The sequence below is a fragment of the Juglans regia genome, chromosome 4, assembly GCF_001411555.2.
Source record: "Juglans regia cultivar Chandler chromosome 4, Walnut 2.0, whole genome shotgun sequence".
Classification (NCBI taxonomy): Eukaryota; Viridiplantae; Streptophyta; class Magnoliopsida; order Fagales; family Juglandaceae; genus Juglans; species Juglans regia.
Genome location: NC_049904.1, coordinates 26725610 through 26744309, shown reverse-complemented (window position 1 = coordinate 26744309; position 18700 = coordinate 26725610). Strand labels below are relative to the sequence as shown.

Genomic DNA, 18700 nt, shown 5'->3' with positions numbered 1-18700 from the left:
CCTCCCTTCTCGACTTGGACTACCTCCCTTAGCATCATAGTTGATTGTCCAAGTAAGACACTTTAACTTCTTGTTATTCTTAGATCTTGATTTTGTTCTAAGCAAGTGAATTGCCTCAATTGCAGTGTGAATTGCCGTGAATCGGTCCTCAAATCCTCCACATGTAATCCATTGATGAACCAACTATTGTTGATCAGTGGAAGAGATATCAGGGATACAACATCTTCCACAAACTCAACTCCAAACTGTAGACCAAGCCCTAAACATTCCTCCTTGCAAGGCATCAATAACAACCCCATTACTTCCTCCACACCATCTTCTGCATACAAATCCAACATCTCCTCCACTGCACCACTATTGCTATCACCACTTTGTCCAAAGCTTTGTGTCGACCCACAAGGTGCCTGAAGAGGTACCGAGAAACTGGTTCCCTTCGTCATGGGTGGTGGAGCCATGATCACCATTTGAAGTTCTGGGTTGGAGAAAATCCATAAACTCCCCCAACTCTCGGCAATACCTCAAGTTACTTCACCTCCGGCACCCACGTGGGTGACATCATTTCAACGACGGGAACATTGAAAGGGGGTGTGCCACTTTGATAGACCCTACACCTGCCCCAAGCCTTAGTGTTACACTATTTTCCTTCAACGACAGAGTGAGTGATGTTGTTTCGTCGTAGAGAACACTGACTAGGGGTGTAGCACACATTGGCGAACTTTTTTGTGTCACCCGTGCTGGAAGGCAGTTCGTTTCCACCGAATTTATGTCGATACCCGATTCTCCTTTTGACTCGATTCTACTTTTGACCCGCCACACTATCCTGGGTTTGTATATCAAAACTGTGCCAAACCCAACTGTGATGGGATTTTTCTCCCGATCCATGGAATTTCCTAGGCCCAACTCATTGGGGGGACTCACTAGAAGACAAAATATGAGAGAATGAGAGGGGACAATAAGAGACTAAGGAGTGAGGGTGTCAGGAGAGAAAAATAGGTAATTTGACATAAAGTAAGGGAAAACAATGTATAAGGCGTCAGGATAGAAAAGTAGGGAAGTAACTTAAAGCAAATAGGGGCAAGAGATAAAAGGCAATGAGAACTTACAAATGGTTTTACCATGGGTTTTTTCCAAGTTTGTTGGGAAGTGATCAAGGATGACCTTATGAGGGTATTTTAAGAATTTCATGCTAATGACATGTTTGAAAAAAATCTAAATGCTGCTTTTTTAGCCCTAATTCCCAAAAACATGGGGTCTGTGGATGTTAGAGACTATCGCCCCACCAATAATCATAGGCTATTGGCTGAGCCTAAACAAGACAAGATGCAATGTCTTGTGAATGGAGTTTACAAGATACTTTCTAAAGTTCTAGCGAATATATTGAGTACAGTGATGGAGAAGTTAATTTTGAAGCCTCAAAATGCATTTGTCAAAGGTAGACAAATTCTAGATTCAGTATTAATTGCAAATGAAGTCTCGAACGGGTGACTCAAATCTAGAGAACCTGGGTTACTTGGCAAATTAGAGATAAAGAAAGCTTATAATCCCGTCAATTGGAATTTCCTATTTTATCTACTTGCAAGAAGTGGCTTTGGGGCGAAATGGTATGCTTGGGAAGCATATTTCTATAGTTTGCTTTTCTATCTTGTTGAATGGTTCACTGTTGGGTTTCTTCTACTCCTCCCGTGGTTTGAGACACGGGGACCCGCTTTCTCCACTAATTTTCATAATCGTCATGGAAACTCTCAGTAGGACGATTTTGGGCCTTGTGGAAGGTGGCTTTCTATATGGCTTCTCGGTGGGGAATGGTGATTATGGCTCTATTGATATTTCTCATTTGCTTTTTGCTAACAATACTCTCATCTTCTATGGAGGAAATCTTGGGCATATACAATCTTTGAGGGCTCTCCTTTGTTTTGAAGTTGTCTCGGATTTGAGAGTTAATCTCTCAAAGTCTGAATTGGTGCCAGTGGAGGTTGTCCCCGATGAGGTGAATCTCTTGGGATGCAAGGTATCTTCTTTACCCAATAAGTATCTTGGCTCACCGTTGGGTAATTCCTTCAAATTTGAGAGGATTTGGAATGTTGTAGTTGAAAATGTGGGGCAAATATTAGCTTCTTGGAAGAGGTTGTACTTGTCTAAAAGGGGTAGGCTCACTTTGATTAAATATACTCTTTCTAATCTACCCACTTATTTTTTGTCCTTGTTCCCGCTCCCCATAAAGGTTGCCAACCATATTAAGAAGCTACAATAAGAAGCTTCAAGTGTTTGTACACCAATTTCTGGGGGTGGATTGGGGATCTATAACTTGATGAAGTTCGACCAAACTCTTTTGGGTAAATAGTTGTGGCGGTACCAACACGAAAGGAGAGCCCTATGGAAGCACGTCATACATTTGAAGTTTGGAGATGATGGTGCTCGAATGATGTTCGCGGTGTATATAGAGTGGGTCTGTGGAAAAACATTAGAAAGGGTTGGGAGATCTTCCTCAGACATGCACGTATGGTGGCGGGTGACGGTTCTCGTGTCAAAGTTTGGTATGACAAATGGTGTGGTGAACAAAACCTCCAAGACACATTCCCTACCATTTTTGAGCTTGTACGAGCGAAGGATGCAGCGATAGCTGATCTCTTGGTCTTCACTAGTAGCTCCCCTCAATGGAATGCAGACTTCATTAGGGTAGCTCAAGATTGGGAGTTGGAGGTTATCACCGAGTTCTTTGATTTACTGTATTCTATAAGAATGACTAAGGGTACCATAGAAAAGATGAACCAGAGCCCCTCCAAGAAAGGTAGATTGACAGTCAGATCGTTCCACCAAGTTCTAACGAGCCCGGGTATGACCACCTTTCAATGGAAGAACATATGGCAGACGAAAGCCCCTCTAAAAGCAGTTTTTTTTTTTTTTTTTTTTTTTAAATTTGGATAGCCTCATTGGGTAAGATTCTTACCACAGATAATCTGAAGAAACGTTGGGTAATGGTGTTGGACTGGTGTTGCCCGTGTAAGAAGAACGAGATGATTTTTTACATTGCGAGGTGGCCAAGATCCTGTGGGATGATTTTTTTGCGGGATTTGGATTATCATGGGCCATGCCTCTTAGGCTAGTGGATTTCCTAAAAAGCTGGAGAGGACTCCCAGGTAATCCACAAGTGGCAGCAATCTAGAGAATGACTCATATGTATGTGTTGCTGTATTTGGTGGGAGAGAAGTGATAGAAGCTATAAGGATAGTGAGAGAATAATGGATGAGCTTAAAATCTTGTTCTTTTTTTTTTTTTTTTAATAAGTAAAACATTGTTCTTATAAGCAAAGGGTCATTGATTTTAATGGAATAAATGTCCAGGATTTTCTACTTTTTGTTGTAAACCCTAGTTAGGTACTTCTCATGTATATTTCCGTACTTGGGCTATGCCTTCTCTTATGAATAAAACTTCCTGTGTACTTTTTGTTGTATACTTCCACTAGAAATGTCTATCTACAGAAAGATCAATCTTATTCCTGGAATAAGAGCAGAACTAATTCACCATTAGCTCTTTTCCAGTGGAAAACTTGCTAGATGGTCTACACCAAAAACTCATGGTGCACCACAGCAAGATTTGCTAAGAAATAGGACATGCATTTTTACTCCACAATAGGATCACATTCTTCAAGTACTCGATGATTATCATCTTCAAAAATTAGTAAATATTGCTAAGCCATAATTGCCCATAACCATTGAGAACTTGACTGAATCCATTATGCCCAGTACTTTAATCCCTATATTTACCCTCACCAAACTCTAACCCCATTTTTTTTTAATCGAGACTCTAACCCCATTTTTAAAGACCATGCAAAGTATTGATGATATTCACATACATTTATCTTCCAACTGTCATTATGCAGCCTTGTAAGTATAAGCATGTTTACACAAGAAAACTCTTTTCTCCTTTCTTCTATTACCAAAAACAAACACACCCTGCCTTGGGTAAGCCATTTGAATAGTCAGAAGGTATTAGAGGCATTCAAAGGTGCCCAGCATACAAAAACTAATTTTTTTAAATTAAGCAAATAATGGAGCAACCAGCCCCCATTCAACATCTCTTATAACGTGTTCTACGCTTTGAAAGCAAGATAAAAAAAAAATCACATCAATTAAAATTATGGTGAGAATTTTCTATAAGTAACATTATAGTGAGAATTAGCGAAGAGGGAAAAGGATGAGCTAAATAGAACTTTGGAAAAAAAGATATCTAGAAAGGCACAAGAAGGCATGTAGCATACCCAAAAATGAAGACTTCACCCACAAGGCAACCCATATTATAAGACATAGGAAGCGATCTTAAATTTTCCACCAGGAAAAAAAACAGAAAATAAGATAATAAAAAAAGGAAATAACAGAAAATATGGAACTGCAAGAGAAGATACTAATCAGAGCTAGAGAGAATAATAAAAGTAAAATCCTGCAAGCACTACTCAGTATGTGCCTTCCAATCATTCACGCAGATGGTAGTTTCACTTCCATAAAGCATCGAATCGAGATCTTCAAGCTCTAAACTTTGGAAAAAGAACTTCTGGAGCCAGGAGTTACAAAGAATATGACCAAAACCTTGAGCAAAATGTGATACCTGTTCTGAGATAGATGTCACAAACTGATGGTCTATGAGAAGTTTAACATATTCCTCCCTGTTCTTGCTATTCACAACAATGCTTTTCCCACCAGGGTAAAGTTCGACGACTTTCCTGGTTCCTAACTCCTCAACTTCTCTAACAAACGTTAGTCCTAAAGCATCTGAATCAATAAAATCAGAATCCATCTCCAGAATCTGCTTGCAGCTACTATACAAGCATGGATCTGCATCCCTTATGTCTTCCAGAGAAATGTCCCTTCCAGCCAATTGTAAGAAAAATACACGATCAAAGACAATGCCTACTTGCACTTTATGCATCAAAGCTAAAGCAATTACCCGGCCAGAGAAGTTGAAATATTCAAGGTGCAAGGGATCCACCTTAGATGCTGCATGCAGAAGAAAATGAATAAATTGATCATGATTGTCTTTGAAAAATGTTTTTTTCTCCATAGAACATTTACTATAACAGAAAATAATTCAGAATGCGGAAGCAGGGAAACTCTGCATGATGATACAACTCCCAAAAGAATGAGGGAAACCCAAAACAGGCTCCAGGCAGCTTCTCTGAAATTGGACTAATATTACAACCTAACACCAAACAATTGTTCCAGAAATAATTCTTTTGTAACTTGAGGAAAGGAGGAAATACCACCTCATTCCTGGAAAATGATTCAGTACTTGGGTTGTTCCAGGCATCTAGGTTATCCACGCCATTGTGATTCTGAAATTGCACGAGAAGTTTCGGTACTTATGTTGAGAAGGAACTGCTCAAGGTGATTATGAGGACCTTCCATTCTACATAGGTTTTCAATTTTTTTTAGGCACCACAATCCAACTTGGTCTGGCCCCCGGTCTTCCCTTTTATATCTATGCATATATCTTAGGTTGGTTTCATGTCACCTATTGTTTATAGATATGTGCATCGAAATATGTCTTCTAGTTTTTTATTGGACTTTTGATGCGTCAGATTTGTATATTACTTCTGATGGATCAGATTTTGTATTGATTACGTCTCGTCTAGCCCAAGTTCACATTAACCATATTCCAGAACCAGAACATGCCATCGCCACTACAGACTGAGAACCACTCTGTCTGTATTATACAAGGAAAGAAGATTTCCACAAGGATCACTTTTCTACGATCTCTACCCTCCACATAATTCTAATCATGCATAGACCTCAACAAATGAAAAATCTAGACCGTAAGGCTCAACAGATCACAAACACACTCGAGTGTAGTGGCTGCAGTACCAGTCATATTCCGACTTCTACATTATGTCAAACATGTATTAACGGAAATCAAGTCATAATGCTCCTAAAATATCGTATAACACTTGAAAAACTATTCTGTTCCTAGTAGGTACCAGTGAGCTAGATGAAGACAGATATTGTGTGCGACTACATTCAGATATTAATAACCCACGCTACAAACTCACAGTTGCATGTACAAATGTTAACTTTGGAAGTCAAACAGTTAACAACGCTACAAACTCACAGTTACGTGTACAAATGTTAATTTTGGGAGTTACAGATTGTAGAAGAACAGATTAATATGACCACAGAAAAACACTCCTCTATTTCAGGAGTTCAACTTACCACAACACACTCCTTGCCTACAGGATTTTCAGAATCAAGATAGTTGGATATGTAATCTATTTGAATTTTGAATCTTACAATATATAGGCTATAAAGTAGGATAGCTGTTATTTTCATACTCTATTTAAAGTCCTTGTCTTACACAACTCAATATATAGAAAATTCAAAGTTTAGCCTTTTCTACATGGTATCACAGAGCCAAACAAAGACCAACGTCTGATCCCAAATGGCCTCCTCCTTCTCATCCACTTCTAATACAGTAGCTGCCCCGCCCACCCTTCCGTCCCTCTCAAATTTGCCACTGTCTATCAAACTAAATAATTCCAACTATCTCGTTTGGAAAGCTCAAGCCCTACCCTACTTCCGTGGCCAAGCTGTTTTTGGCTATCTCGATGGCCCTGTAAAGCCCCCTCCCAAAGAAATCGATGCCCCTCATCCCACCTCAGGTGCTATTGTTAAAATTCCAAACCCTCAATATGACCAGTGGCTTCGTCAGGATTCCTTAATACTTGCCACCATCAACGCTTCTCTCACTGAGGATGTTCTCACTCAAGTCATGACATTTACCACTTCTCGTGATGTATGGCTTGCTCTTGAAAGAAATTTCTCCTCTTTCCCGTGCCAAAGCTATTCAAATTCGCACTCAACTTGCTAATGTGCGGAAAGGCGCTATGTCTGCCAATGATTACTTTCTTTCCATCAAGCACATGGCTGATGAACTTGCACTCGCTGGCCAACCACTCAGTGGTGATGACGTTATCACTTACGTTCTTGCTGGCCTTGGCCAAGAGTATGATTCCTTGGCTTCAACAGTTACCTCTTGGTCTGATGTTGTCACCTTGGAGGAGATGTATTCATTGCTCCTTATCAGTGAGTCGCGGATCAACTAGCATCATCAAACTCTCCAGATTGCTGCTTCCATGAATATGGCCACTAAACAACCTCAGCAACACTATCAGTTTTAGTCTCGGCCTGCTACCAACTTTCAACCCTCAAACCGTGGTCGTGGTGGTGGCTATCGCGGCAGGGGTCGTGGTGGCCTGAAACCAGGTCATAATGCACGTAAGTGCTTTCATCGTTTTGATTTATCTTTCCAGGATCAACAGCCCCAAAATCGCCAGCATCGAGCTTTAGTTGCTGCGAATCATGCACATGTTGATACTGAGTGGCATCCCCACACAGGAGCTACCCATCATCTCACCAATGATCTGAACAACATTCATCTTTGGAATGAGGACTATGATGGTCAAGATCATATTCAGGTGGCAAATGGTGCAGGTTTGAAAATCGTCCAAAGTGGCACTTCCACTCTCTCTTCTACATCAAAATCTTTTGTTCTTAACCAAATCCTACTCATTCCTGATATTCAAAAAAATCTTCTTTCTGTTCAGCATTTCTGTCTTGATAATAACGTCTTTTTTGAGTTTCGCGCTTCTTTCTTCCTTGTGAAGGATTACTTGGGGAACGTCCTGCATCGCGGACCACTTAGTAACGGCTTTTACACATTTTCAGCATTGCTTGCTCATCTTCAGCCGCAAGCTCTCTCTAGTGTTCGAGTCTCTACCAATGTTTGGCATCGACGCCTTGGCCATGTTTCATTTCCTGTTATTAATAATGCACATTCCTTTCCTGTTAAGAATAATGCATGTTCTGTTTGTCCTGAATGTCAGCTGGCCAAGAGCCACACTTTACCCTTCAAAAGTTTGCATGTTTCGGTTTCGAAACCATTGGAATTATTATATTCGGATGTTTGGGGGCCAACTCCCATTCTATCCACTATTGGTGCAAGTTATTACATCAGTTTTTTAGATGATTCCACCAAATTCTTATGTCTCTTCTCATTAAAACTTAAATCTGATGCGTTACAAGTTTTTATAAAATTTCAAGCTACAGTTGAACATCAATTTAACACAAAAATTAAGGCCCTCCAAACCGACTGGAGTGATGAATACCGCAGCCTGAATCAATATCTACAAACTCAAGGTATTACTCACCGTATAACTTGTCCTTATACGCATCAACAAAGCTAGAGCCATTGAAAGGCGCCACCGCCAAATTGTTGAGGTCGGTCTTGCCTTACTTTCACACTCTAATCTACCAAAAGTTTTTTGGGAAGATGCCTTCTTGACCGCTGTTTACACAACAAATCGTTTACCATCTCCTGTCTTAACAGCATATATCACCTTATGAAATGGTTAATCATTCCAAACCTAATTTTTATTTTTTACGTGTGTCTGGATGCACTTGCTCGCCCTATTTATGCCCATATAATAAACATAAAATGGATTTTCGATCCAAAAATTGCATTTTTATCGGGTACAGTGCTGGTCATCGAGATTATAAGTGTTTAGATGTCTCCACTGGCAAAGTTTTTGTCCCTCGTCATGTAGTCTTCGATGAGTCTCTCTTTCCATATAAAACATCACAGTCTAATGATCCTCCTAATCATGAAACTCCTGTTATTCTTCCTGCTAATCTCAAACTGTCACCTGCTAGTTCCACTCCTTCAACAGTTTCTAATTTTCAAATTGCAGCACCACCTCCACAGGATATGCTCAGACTGATCATGCTCTTGCTTCGGAACCTCCTGTCAGGGATATCACTTTGAATCTGCATGAACATAATCCAACGCCTCCCCTTCCACCCCCCTTACCTCAACTGCAACCTTAGAATATCCACTCAATGACTACTCACAGCAAAAACAATATCCATAGGCCTAAATTACCCTCAGACTCACACATCAGATATCCTCTTCCCAAAGCTCTCATGGCCACAATCACAAATACTGATCAGGAAACAACGTGTTATTCGGAAGCAGTCAAACATCACAGTTGGCAAGAGGCTATGAACAAGGAGTTCGATGCCTTAATGACCAATGGTGCTGATCTTGATTCAATTAACCGAGTGATAAGTCTGCTGCAGAATGACTTTGTAGTCAAAGACCTTGGTAAACTTAGGCTATGTTTGGCAAGTGAGAGTACACTTACTATTCTTTATTTTATTATTATTTTTTACCTACTTTTCTACTATTCATTACTTTTCACGTACTTTTTACTACTATTCAATATTTTATTATTACTTTTTCATTACTTTTTTACTACTATTCACAAATATTCTCAACACTTCTCACTACCCAAACGTACCCTAAGCTTCTTCCTCGGCATAGAAGCTATCAAAAGTGACAAGGGCCTCTATTTGTCTCAACGCCGTTATATACTCGATCTTCTTCTTCACAGCCACATGGATAAATCTCAGCCTTGTGTTACACCTATGTCTACATCCCAGCCATTGTCAAAATCTGATGGTGCCTCATTTTATGATCCACATCTGTACATAAGTATTGTTGGTGGGCTGCAATATATTTCTTTTACTCAGCCAGAGCTTGCGTTTGCCATACATAAAGTTAGCAAATATATGCACGATCCCAAAGAGCCTCATTGGGCAGCAGTCAAACGAATTTTGAAGTACTTGAAGAATACTATCTCCCATGCTCTACTGATCCAACCTAATAAAAATCGTCAACTTCAGACATTTAGTGATGCAGATTGGGCATCAGATCATGAAGATAGGCGCTCAATTGGTGCTTATTGTGACTATCTGGGCAAAAATTTGATTTCCTAGAGCTGCAAACAGCAGCCGACTGTTGCTCACAGTAGCACCGAAGCAGAATACAAGTCTCTTGCAAATGTAGCTGCTGAAATTCAGTGGATCAAATCAGTGCTCTCAGATCTTCATGTCTCAGTTGTGCACCCTCCAATTCTTTGGTGTGACAACATTGGAGCAACTTATCTTGCGAGTAATCCACTATTCCATGCACATACAAAACATATTGAAATAGACTTTCATTATGTTCATGATCAAGTTCTATGTGGTCAGCTCCACGTCCGCCTTCTCTCCACCAAGAATCAATGTGCTGATGCTCTCACCAAGCTGCTGCCTTCTCTTCGGTTTTAGCTTCTGCGTGACAATCTAAGGGTCCATTCCTTACCCCTTCGATTGAGGGGGCTTGTAGAAGAACAGATTAATATGACCACAGAAAAACACTCCTCTATTTCAGGAGTTCAACTTACCACAACACACTCCTTGCCTACAGGATTTTCAGAATCAAGATAGTTGGATATGTAATCTATTTGAATTTGAATCTTACGATATATAGGTGTACCATACGGGTCAAAATTTAGGGCTTAAAACTAGTATTTTGTTTATTTATTTATTTATTTATTTATTTTATTGTCTTTATATTTTTACTATCATTTTAGAAAATGTGCTATCAGATAGGTTAAATTAGTGATTCCTTCCCTATAAAAAACCTTCGAATACTTAATCCATTAAGTTCCCGTATTAGATTCGGGTTCCAGTTTGAAACTAACTCCAACTCAAACTCTTCAAATCCTCTCAAAATCTGTATCCTCGTAGGAATAGGTTCCTAAAGTCTAGGCAACTTCAAATTTCAGCCAATCTCCTGAAGGTTCACGTTGTTCCCTCCCATCGCCTATAAGAAACCCACAAAGTCTCTGAATTACACACAAAAATTCCTGGAGAAAACTCGTTCACGCAGAGAGAGGAAACTTACTCCCACAAGCACCACCGTAGCCCCTCTCGGCAACCAACAGTCACCTCGACGGACCACCTCCCACACCACCACAGAAAACGCCGGCCAACCTAGTCCCGTCGCACCCACTCCCTTCCGGTAAGCCCATTGCCGTCGGCCACTAACTTCTTTTCCTAGTGTTTTCGGTTTGTTGGTTCTCTCTCTAAACTCTCTCTCTCTCCCTCTCTCGGTGTCGCACCACCATAGGGACCCCCCAGTCACGTCGCCCGTCACTCCCAGGCACCCAGAGCCGCCGTGGCACTCAGCTCTCTCTCGGTGAGCATCGCACAACCCCCCTCCCGTAAGCCTGTTTTCTCTTTTTATTTATTTTGCTTCAGTTTTCCCAAAATACCCTTTCTACTAGGCTGAGTTTTATTGGGGCTGGGCTTAGTTGTAACTTGATTGGTTTATAAATCTGGTTGGACTTGAATTATTTCAGAAACTATAGTACTAGGTTAAGTGGGTTGATTTCATGCAAGCTTGAGGTTTAAACCGGGCTGATAATTAAGTAGGCCGAAGCTTTTAATTGAATAAATATATTAGTCATATACTTATTTTTTTATAGATAAGCATTTAAGGGTTTTTAAAGCATAATTTTAAAGTATCTTTTTTAAAGTATCTTTTGAGTCCATTATTTAGTTAATATTCCAATCGACTTTTAACTAAGATTTTATAAAATTATTAAGTTATAATTTAAATAGAAGTTAAGGAACATGTTACGAGTTTTGAATAATATTATTATATATGATTTTAAGTATTTAGAATGCTATGACACATCTTTTTAGAAAAGTTAGTGACGATTAGTACCTCGTATAGGTAACGAGCTACAAGTTGGAAATCAGGAAGAAGCGCTAAGAGGTAAATAGTATGATCATATAAATGCATGCATACTGTGATTATTATTGTTTTGTATGAAAATATGATGTGCTTATGATGATTAATTACGCTACGCTAAGAGGCAAGTCAAGGTTAGATTCCTCTTACGATCTTTGATGAAATATGAGATTATGCTTGAATGAATGAATTTGTTGTTCAATTGATTGAATGTTACTAAAATCATATGAAAGCCATGAGATGTTCATGTAGTAATTCTAGTATGCCATGTAATGGAATAGTCGGATTATACAAGCCATGTCCATATAATACATAGATTATGTATGCCTTGTTCATATAGTACTTAAATCATGTATGTCATGTTCATGTAGTACTTAGATCATGTATGCCATGGAATGTCATAAAACGTTCAGAGCATGTTATGTCAGGTCATGTTATGCTATGCCATGTATAAGAAAATGCCATGTTATGATATGTCATGTTATACCATGTACAAGAATACGCCATACTATGCTATGCCATGTACAAGAATATGCCATGTTAGAAATGTTCATGAAGTCTAATAAATTCTCATGCATTAAGAAAGATAAGAAATGTTACGGTGCCACGGACTCAAGCGTGGTTAATCACAAGTTAAGTGAAACACTGACTCAAGTGTATTTCACTCCATGTATTTCAGTTAAGTGAAACACGGACTCAAGCGTGTTTCACTCCATGTTATTCAATTAAGTGAAACACTGACTCAAGCGTGTTTCACTCCATATATTTCAGTTAAGTGAAACACGGACTCAAGCGTGTTTCACTCCATGTTATTCAGTTAAGTGGAACACGAATTCAAGCGTGTTTCACTCCATGTTAAGACAAGATAAACAAGTTATTATGCATTCACGTTACATATTTGCCCTGATTATGTATGCTTCCGCTCATGACGATGAATATATATATGCTATGTGCATATATGACGATATATGTATATATGTGAGGTTTTTCATAAAAATATATTACGTGTATGATTGGGAATTTGTGATGCTATATGTATTTTGTTTAGAGTCTTCAGAAACTAAATCCATGCTAGGCCAGATTAAGTTTTACAGTATGATGTACTATTTACTGAGCATTCGACTCATTTTTGTTTGTCTTCCTGTTTTCTTTCATGTCTAATTTTTACATATGATGTTTATGACGATGCAGAGCTGGATGGCCAGGAGTAGATTTAGTACAAAGAACTAGGAAGGAATAAGTGATATTCACACAAGAATTAGATCTCTTTTACGTCATTCATAAGATTAGTTTATGTTATTTTATTTTACGTTCAGTTTTCGAGACGATTATGTTCAAATCAGTTTTAACATTTATCGCTTTTCAATAAATGAGGTATTTCAGGATATGAATCTCTTTACCGGACATTATGTTATGAATTTTAGTAACATCTCTATCCTATGGGAACGGGGTGTTACAATAGGCTATAAAGTAGGATAGCTGTTATTTTCATACTCTATTTAAAGTCCTAGTATTACACAGCTCAATGTATAGAAAATTCAAAGTTTAGCCTTTTCTACACTGATCAAGAAAAAACAATTGGGAGGCAAACTCTCGAGTCTACATCCATATCACAGTTGCATGTACAAATGCAATTTTGGAAGCCAAACTCTCAAGTTTACATCCATATCATATTTCAACAGGTATAAAACAAATAACGCAACACGTGTTTTCTGAGTTGAATATAAAAACCAATTGGAACTTACTTGGATTAGGAAAGAACCTTCTGCGATCATTTGGGCATGGCACAAAAAGAGCGTTTTCTGGGTTGAATATAGCTTGGCATACTAAAAAAAACCACTCCCGCACTACACCCGGACCCGTGGCTTCCTCATTTTTGAATTCCATAAAGAGACCAGCATGTAGAGCCTCAGGTTCTGCCTTTGCTATATACTCGAATGATTCTGCCAGCAACTGAGACCTGTCAATAAGCATCTCATGCAGTTCCTCATAATCTTCTTTTACCTCTGGAAACATCATCATCGCCAAATGCCTCCTAGATTCAAAATCAGTCACATCCTTTTGCTCAAGAAGCCACTGATGATCATCGGTACGCTTAGCATATTTAATAAGCGTGCACAGTGAAGACTTTCTAAGTTTCAAAACCATCCAAAAATCTTCTTCAGCACCCAGATAAAGTTTGGAAACGCTATTCAGCTCCTTCAATATGGCAAGATACTGAGACCAACCAGAATAATTAGTTTCACCTTCCCCCTTGTGTTTAACAGCCAAGCACTCCTCCATTTTGTGGAGGCACTCTCCCATTCTCTTCAACAAATCAATAAATAAAAGATGAAGAAACTCAATCTCTTCCCCATACAATGGATGCTTGTATCCTTTCCCATCCAAAGTCACAGGAATGGGACCCTGAAAACCGACTTGTTCGGTGATCTCAGTCCGCAGGAGGAGCAAGAACGCGGCTAGATCCCGAACATCACCCAGAAGCGGCCCCACACTTGTCGGCGATTCCATACTCGAAACTAAATCCTTGGACAGCCTATTCCCCAACTCGCTAACAAATGGGAAAATCTCTTGCATCACAATTACTTTCTTAGAGTTCTCCAACGACCCAGTCGATTCCAGCAATGACCCAAGTGTACTCCGACACGAGAGATACAAAGGGTCCTCAAGCGCAGCTCTTCTAAGCAACTTACAAAACTCGAGAACTATAGGTGCACAATAATTATGATAGGGCTTGGGTAACGAGTTACGACTTGAATTCAAGAAATGCCTTATTGAACTATCCGCACAATCTTTGTTACCTTTGATCGGCGACATATATAGCATAACCAATGCGGCCGGGGCCGAACACGACAAAAATATCTGCAGATGCCCGGGGACGCGCTCTTCGTCCTTTGGAGTTTCCGTCAAGAACTCCAACATCCTCGGTTTAATATGTTTCGCCGCGGAAGGGATCGTCTCGCCTCGGCAAAGCCTGCACACCACCGAAACGATGTCGTCAACCACTTGCCACGCGTGAGGGTGTCCGGTGCTACGCATACGGCCCACCAATTCAAGTCCGGCGTCGTTTTGGATGGAGCACTCGGCGAGCGTGCGCTCCCACTGGAGCTGCTTCCCCCGATATATCAGTCTTTGCTCGTGAACCGGAATTCCGGTCACCAGTTGGATTCGGTCGTGAACCGATCTCACGGTGTCGCGAGAGCAAAATTGGAATACCATGGTTTTTCCCTCAGGGATCATCTTTATGAAGAACTGCAGCCGGGACTCGGAACGAGTCGACTCGGCTCGAGTCGAACAAGAATATGAGGTCGATCGGTCATCGGGAACCCTAGGATTGAACTGCGCGGCGGTGATGGAGCGGGGTTGGGCGTCCGATGAAGAGTGGACGGCGTTGGGTTCGTCTTTCCTCATTCTAACTGAAACTAACTCAGCGAAAGCAGCGTCGTTTTCATCCTGGTCCTCGTCGTCGTCGTCGTCGAAATTGTGGTATGGGCTATTGTTCCACAGCAGTCGTCAACAAAGACTGTCATCTTACGCTATTGCATATATATCACGCTAATACTTAAAAGCGTGTATATCACGCTAATACTTCAAAGCGTGTATATACATGAACAGTAATAAATAGTAGTAGCCTTTTTTTTTCTCGTTGCTTTTTTTCAGTTGCTTTTTCTCAGTTTTAATTTTATTCTTGTTCTTCTTCTTCGTTCAGTTCCGATTTCCAGTTCCGATTTCCACCCTCAAAATATCTAATCGTTACATACAGATAAATGTAAAATAAATATCTCATCTTTACATATAAGAGATGAAATATCTGATCTACACATTTCATCTCAAATTTACAGAACACAAAATTTACAGAACAATTCTCAAACTCAACTAAGGAAGAAAAAAATTTCCCGTGCTCTTCAGATTTCTTCCCCCCGTTGGTACGATTTTCTCTTCTAATCTCACCTCTAACTTCTCCATTTTGTTTTTCTTTTCTTTTTTTTTTTTTTTTCTGTTTCTCGCATATTTTTTTCTTCTTTCTCCGTGTGGGTTTCGGTGAGGGACACGGAGGCTGCGCGTGGGGGATTCCGAAGGTGGGTGCGATGGTCGGCGCCTTGAAGGGGACTCGTCGGTGGTGGTCGTGAGCTTCGGTGGCCACGTACGGCGGCGTAACGTGAAACAAATGGGTTTCACCCATTTCCGTTCGGTTTTCATGGTGGAGACGGAGATCTGCGCGTGGCCGACTTCGAAGGTAGCTGGGATGGTCGCTGCCTTGAGGAGGACTCCTCGGTGGTGGTTGTGACCTTCGGCGACCGTGTATGGCGGCGGAATCTCACAAAAATCCGAGAAACCCATTTCGGTTCTCCTTCCACGGAGGACATCGATGGCTGCGCGTGGGGAAGAGTGGTAGTGCCAGGGATGCTCGTCGGCGTGAGGGGAACAGGCCGGTGTTGGCGGTGACGATGGCCGGGGCTTGACGGCGGCGGACAGCGCTGGAGGAGAAGGAGCGGTGCTCCCGAATCGCCTAGGAGAGAGAGAGAGTTTACGAATTTGGGATTTTTCTTTAATTTGTCCTATTTATATGTGTTAAATAATAGTAATTTTTTTTTTCTTTACAACTTTACTTTTGTTCTTACTAGAATATTACATTGTTGAATTTTTTACATAAGTTGAGCTCCGTGAAGTTGAAAGTGGAAACAATATATCCCAACAACTAGCCACTCATAAAATTATCAAAAGTATGGATCCTTTAACTTTTTAATTTCATACTGTAAATTAATAACTGAATTAATTTATTTTGCTTCTCTGATTTTAGAATTTTTTAAGTCATTTATTTAATATCATTTATTTAATATTTATTCTGTATGAACTTTGAACTGTTTCAAATTATAATTTTGAGTTTATTCTTTTTAAATTATTTCAAATTTTCTATTTATTATTCATATAATAAATATTTGATAAAAAAAATAATAAAAATTAAAAATAATATGGAATGTAGAGTGTTAGAAGGTTGTGAATATTTTTTTATAATAAATACTACTAACCAGTATAAATAGTAATTAACAATGCTACAGTATGTGATACAATAATAAACAGTACTGAACATTACTCATGAACAATAATAAACAATTACAGTAATAAGCAGTTCTAAACAGTAAAATAAAGCTCCATGAAATTGAAAGTGGAAACAAAATATCTCAACAACTAGCTGCTTATAAAAATATCAAAAATATAGATCTTTTAACTTTTTATTTTCATACTGTGAACTAATAACTGAAATAGTTTATTTTCCTTCTCTGATTTTAGAATCTTTTAAATCAATTATTTAATATCATTTATTCAATATTTATTCTGTTTGAACTTTGAGCTGTATTAAATTATAATTTCAAAGTTACATATGCATGTTTATAGAAAAAAAAAATTAAAAATTGTTATAAAATTACCCATAAAATTCTACAGACAAATTTAGTTCTATATGTAAATACTTACATCAATATTTACAGTTTTACCCATATAATTATACATAATCAATTAGTAAAATATTAAAATTTTTAAAAATCGAAAATTTAATTAAATAATTTGATAAAATAGAATAAACATTCAATAAAATTAATATTGTGCATAAACTTGTATTTTAAAATATGCTCCAAGAACAAAATGAAATAAAAATTTTATGAATATTAATAATAAAGTTTGTAAATAATAGAGATGTACTTTCCGATTAAATAATTAAATATCTCAACAACTAGCTGCTTATAAAAATATCAAAAGTATAGATATTTTAACTTTTTATTTTCATACTGTGAACTAATAACTGAAATAGTTTATTTTCCTTCTCTGATTTTAGAATCTTTTAAATCAATTATTTAATATCATTTATTCAATATTTATTCTGTTTGAACTTTGAGCTGTATTAAATTATAATTTCAAATTAAATGTTATTCCAACATATTTAAATGTTATATCTTATTAGTTACATATGCATGTTTATAGAAAAAAAAATTAAAAATTGTTATAAAATTACCCATAACATTCTACCGAAAAATTTAGTTCTATATGTAAATACTTACATCAATATTTATAGTTTTACCCATATAATTATACATAATCAATTAGTAAAATATTAAAATTTTTAAAAATCGAAAATTTAATTAAATAATTTGATAAAATAGAATAAACATTCAATAAAATTAATATTGTGCATAAACTTGTATTTTAAATAATTATTAGATTTTAAAAAATGAAATATAACAGTTAAATAAAAATTATTATAAAATTGAAATATTTTCAAATTATAATTTTTTAATCATACATCTTCTGCTATTATTTTACTACTAAACAATTTGTTTTCCTTTTACTATTTATATTTGAATTAAAAACTTCAGAATTTATTCTTATTGCAAAATATGAAATTAAATTAATTCAATCAATCAATATAATTATATAATTTAATTAAAAATAAATTTAATTTTATAAATTCATTCAATTTCAAAAAAAAATTTTAAAATTGCTATAAAATTGCTCATAAAATTCTACTGACAAATTTAGTTCTATATGTAAATACTTACATTAATATTTACAGTTTTACCCATATAATTATACATAATCAATTAGTAAAATATTGAAATTTTAAAAAATCCAAAATTTAATTAAATAATTTGATAAAATAGAGTACACATTCAATAAAAATAATATTGTGCACAAACTTGTATTTTTTCAAGAACAAAATGAAATAAAAATTTTATGAATATTAATAATAAAGTTTGTAAATAATAGAGATGTACTTTCCGATTAAATAATTATTAGATTTCAAAAAATGAAAGTTTAGTAGTGGTATTAATGAAAGTTTTTATATATATAAACTTGAGACAAGAAATTCTACCGACAAATTTAGTTCTATATGTAAATACTTACATCAATATTTACATTTTTACTCATATAATTATACATAATCAATTAGTAAAATATTGAAATTTTTAAAAATAAAAAATTTAATTAAATAATTTGATAAAATAGAGTACACATTCAATAAAATTAATATTGTGCATAAACTTGTATTTTAAAATATGCTTCAAGAACATAATGAAAT

The 18700-nt window shown here is 37.4% G+C and overlaps 3 protein-coding genes and 1 non-coding gene across 4 annotated transcripts in view; 2 read left to right on the top strand and 2 right to left on the bottom strand.

The window, feature by feature from the left end:
• The window catches only part of LOC118348291 (E3 ubiquitin-protein ligase UPL5-like), a 35542-nt gene extending 20372 nt beyond the window's left edge, over positions 1 to 15170 (bottom strand). The window contains exon 1 of the mRNA XM_035689672.1: positions 15085 to 15170. The gene's annotated coding sequence lies outside the window, so the exon portion shown is untranslated. The remainder of the gene's footprint in view (positions 1 to 15084) is intronic.
• Positions 1733 to 2251, top strand: LOC109020790. Its single transcript, XM_019003313.2, has one exon. It carries the CDS (start codon positions 1733 to 1735, stop codon positions 2249 to 2251), a length of 519 nt encoding a protein of 172 aa, XP_018858858.2.
• Positions 4225 to 15153, bottom strand: LOC109020789 (E3 ubiquitin-protein ligase UPL5-like). Its single transcript, XM_035689673.1, has 2 exons — positions 13371 to 15153; positions 4225 to 4991 (listed from the first exon to the last, which is right to left on the bottom strand). Exons 1-2 carry the CDS (start codon positions 15034 to 15036, stop codon positions 4447 to 4449), a joined length of 2211 nt encoding a protein of 736 aa, XP_035545566.1. The 5' UTR covers positions 15037 to 15153; the 3' UTR covers positions 4225 to 4446.
• Positions 6938 to 7076, top strand: LOC118348379. Its single transcript, XR_004801470.1, has one exon. It is a non-coding gene; the product is annotated as a small nucleolar RNA Z247 (small nucleolar RNA).
• Positions 15171 to 18700: the final 3530 nt, after the last annotated feature.

Coding starts and splice junctions, on each gene's coding strand:
- LOC109020789 (XM_035689673.1), bottom strand. CDS start 15,036: ATGAGGAAAGACGAACCCAACGCCGTCCACTCTTCATCGGACGCCCAA. Junction 4,992..13,370: donor AAGGTTCTTTCCTAATCCAA/GTAAGTTCCAAT, acceptor TTCTGCATGCAG/CATCTAAGGTGGATCCCTTG.
- LOC109020790 (XM_019003313.2), top strand. CDS start 1,733: ATGGAAACTCTCAGTAGGACGATTTTGGGCCTTGTGGAAGGTGGCTTT.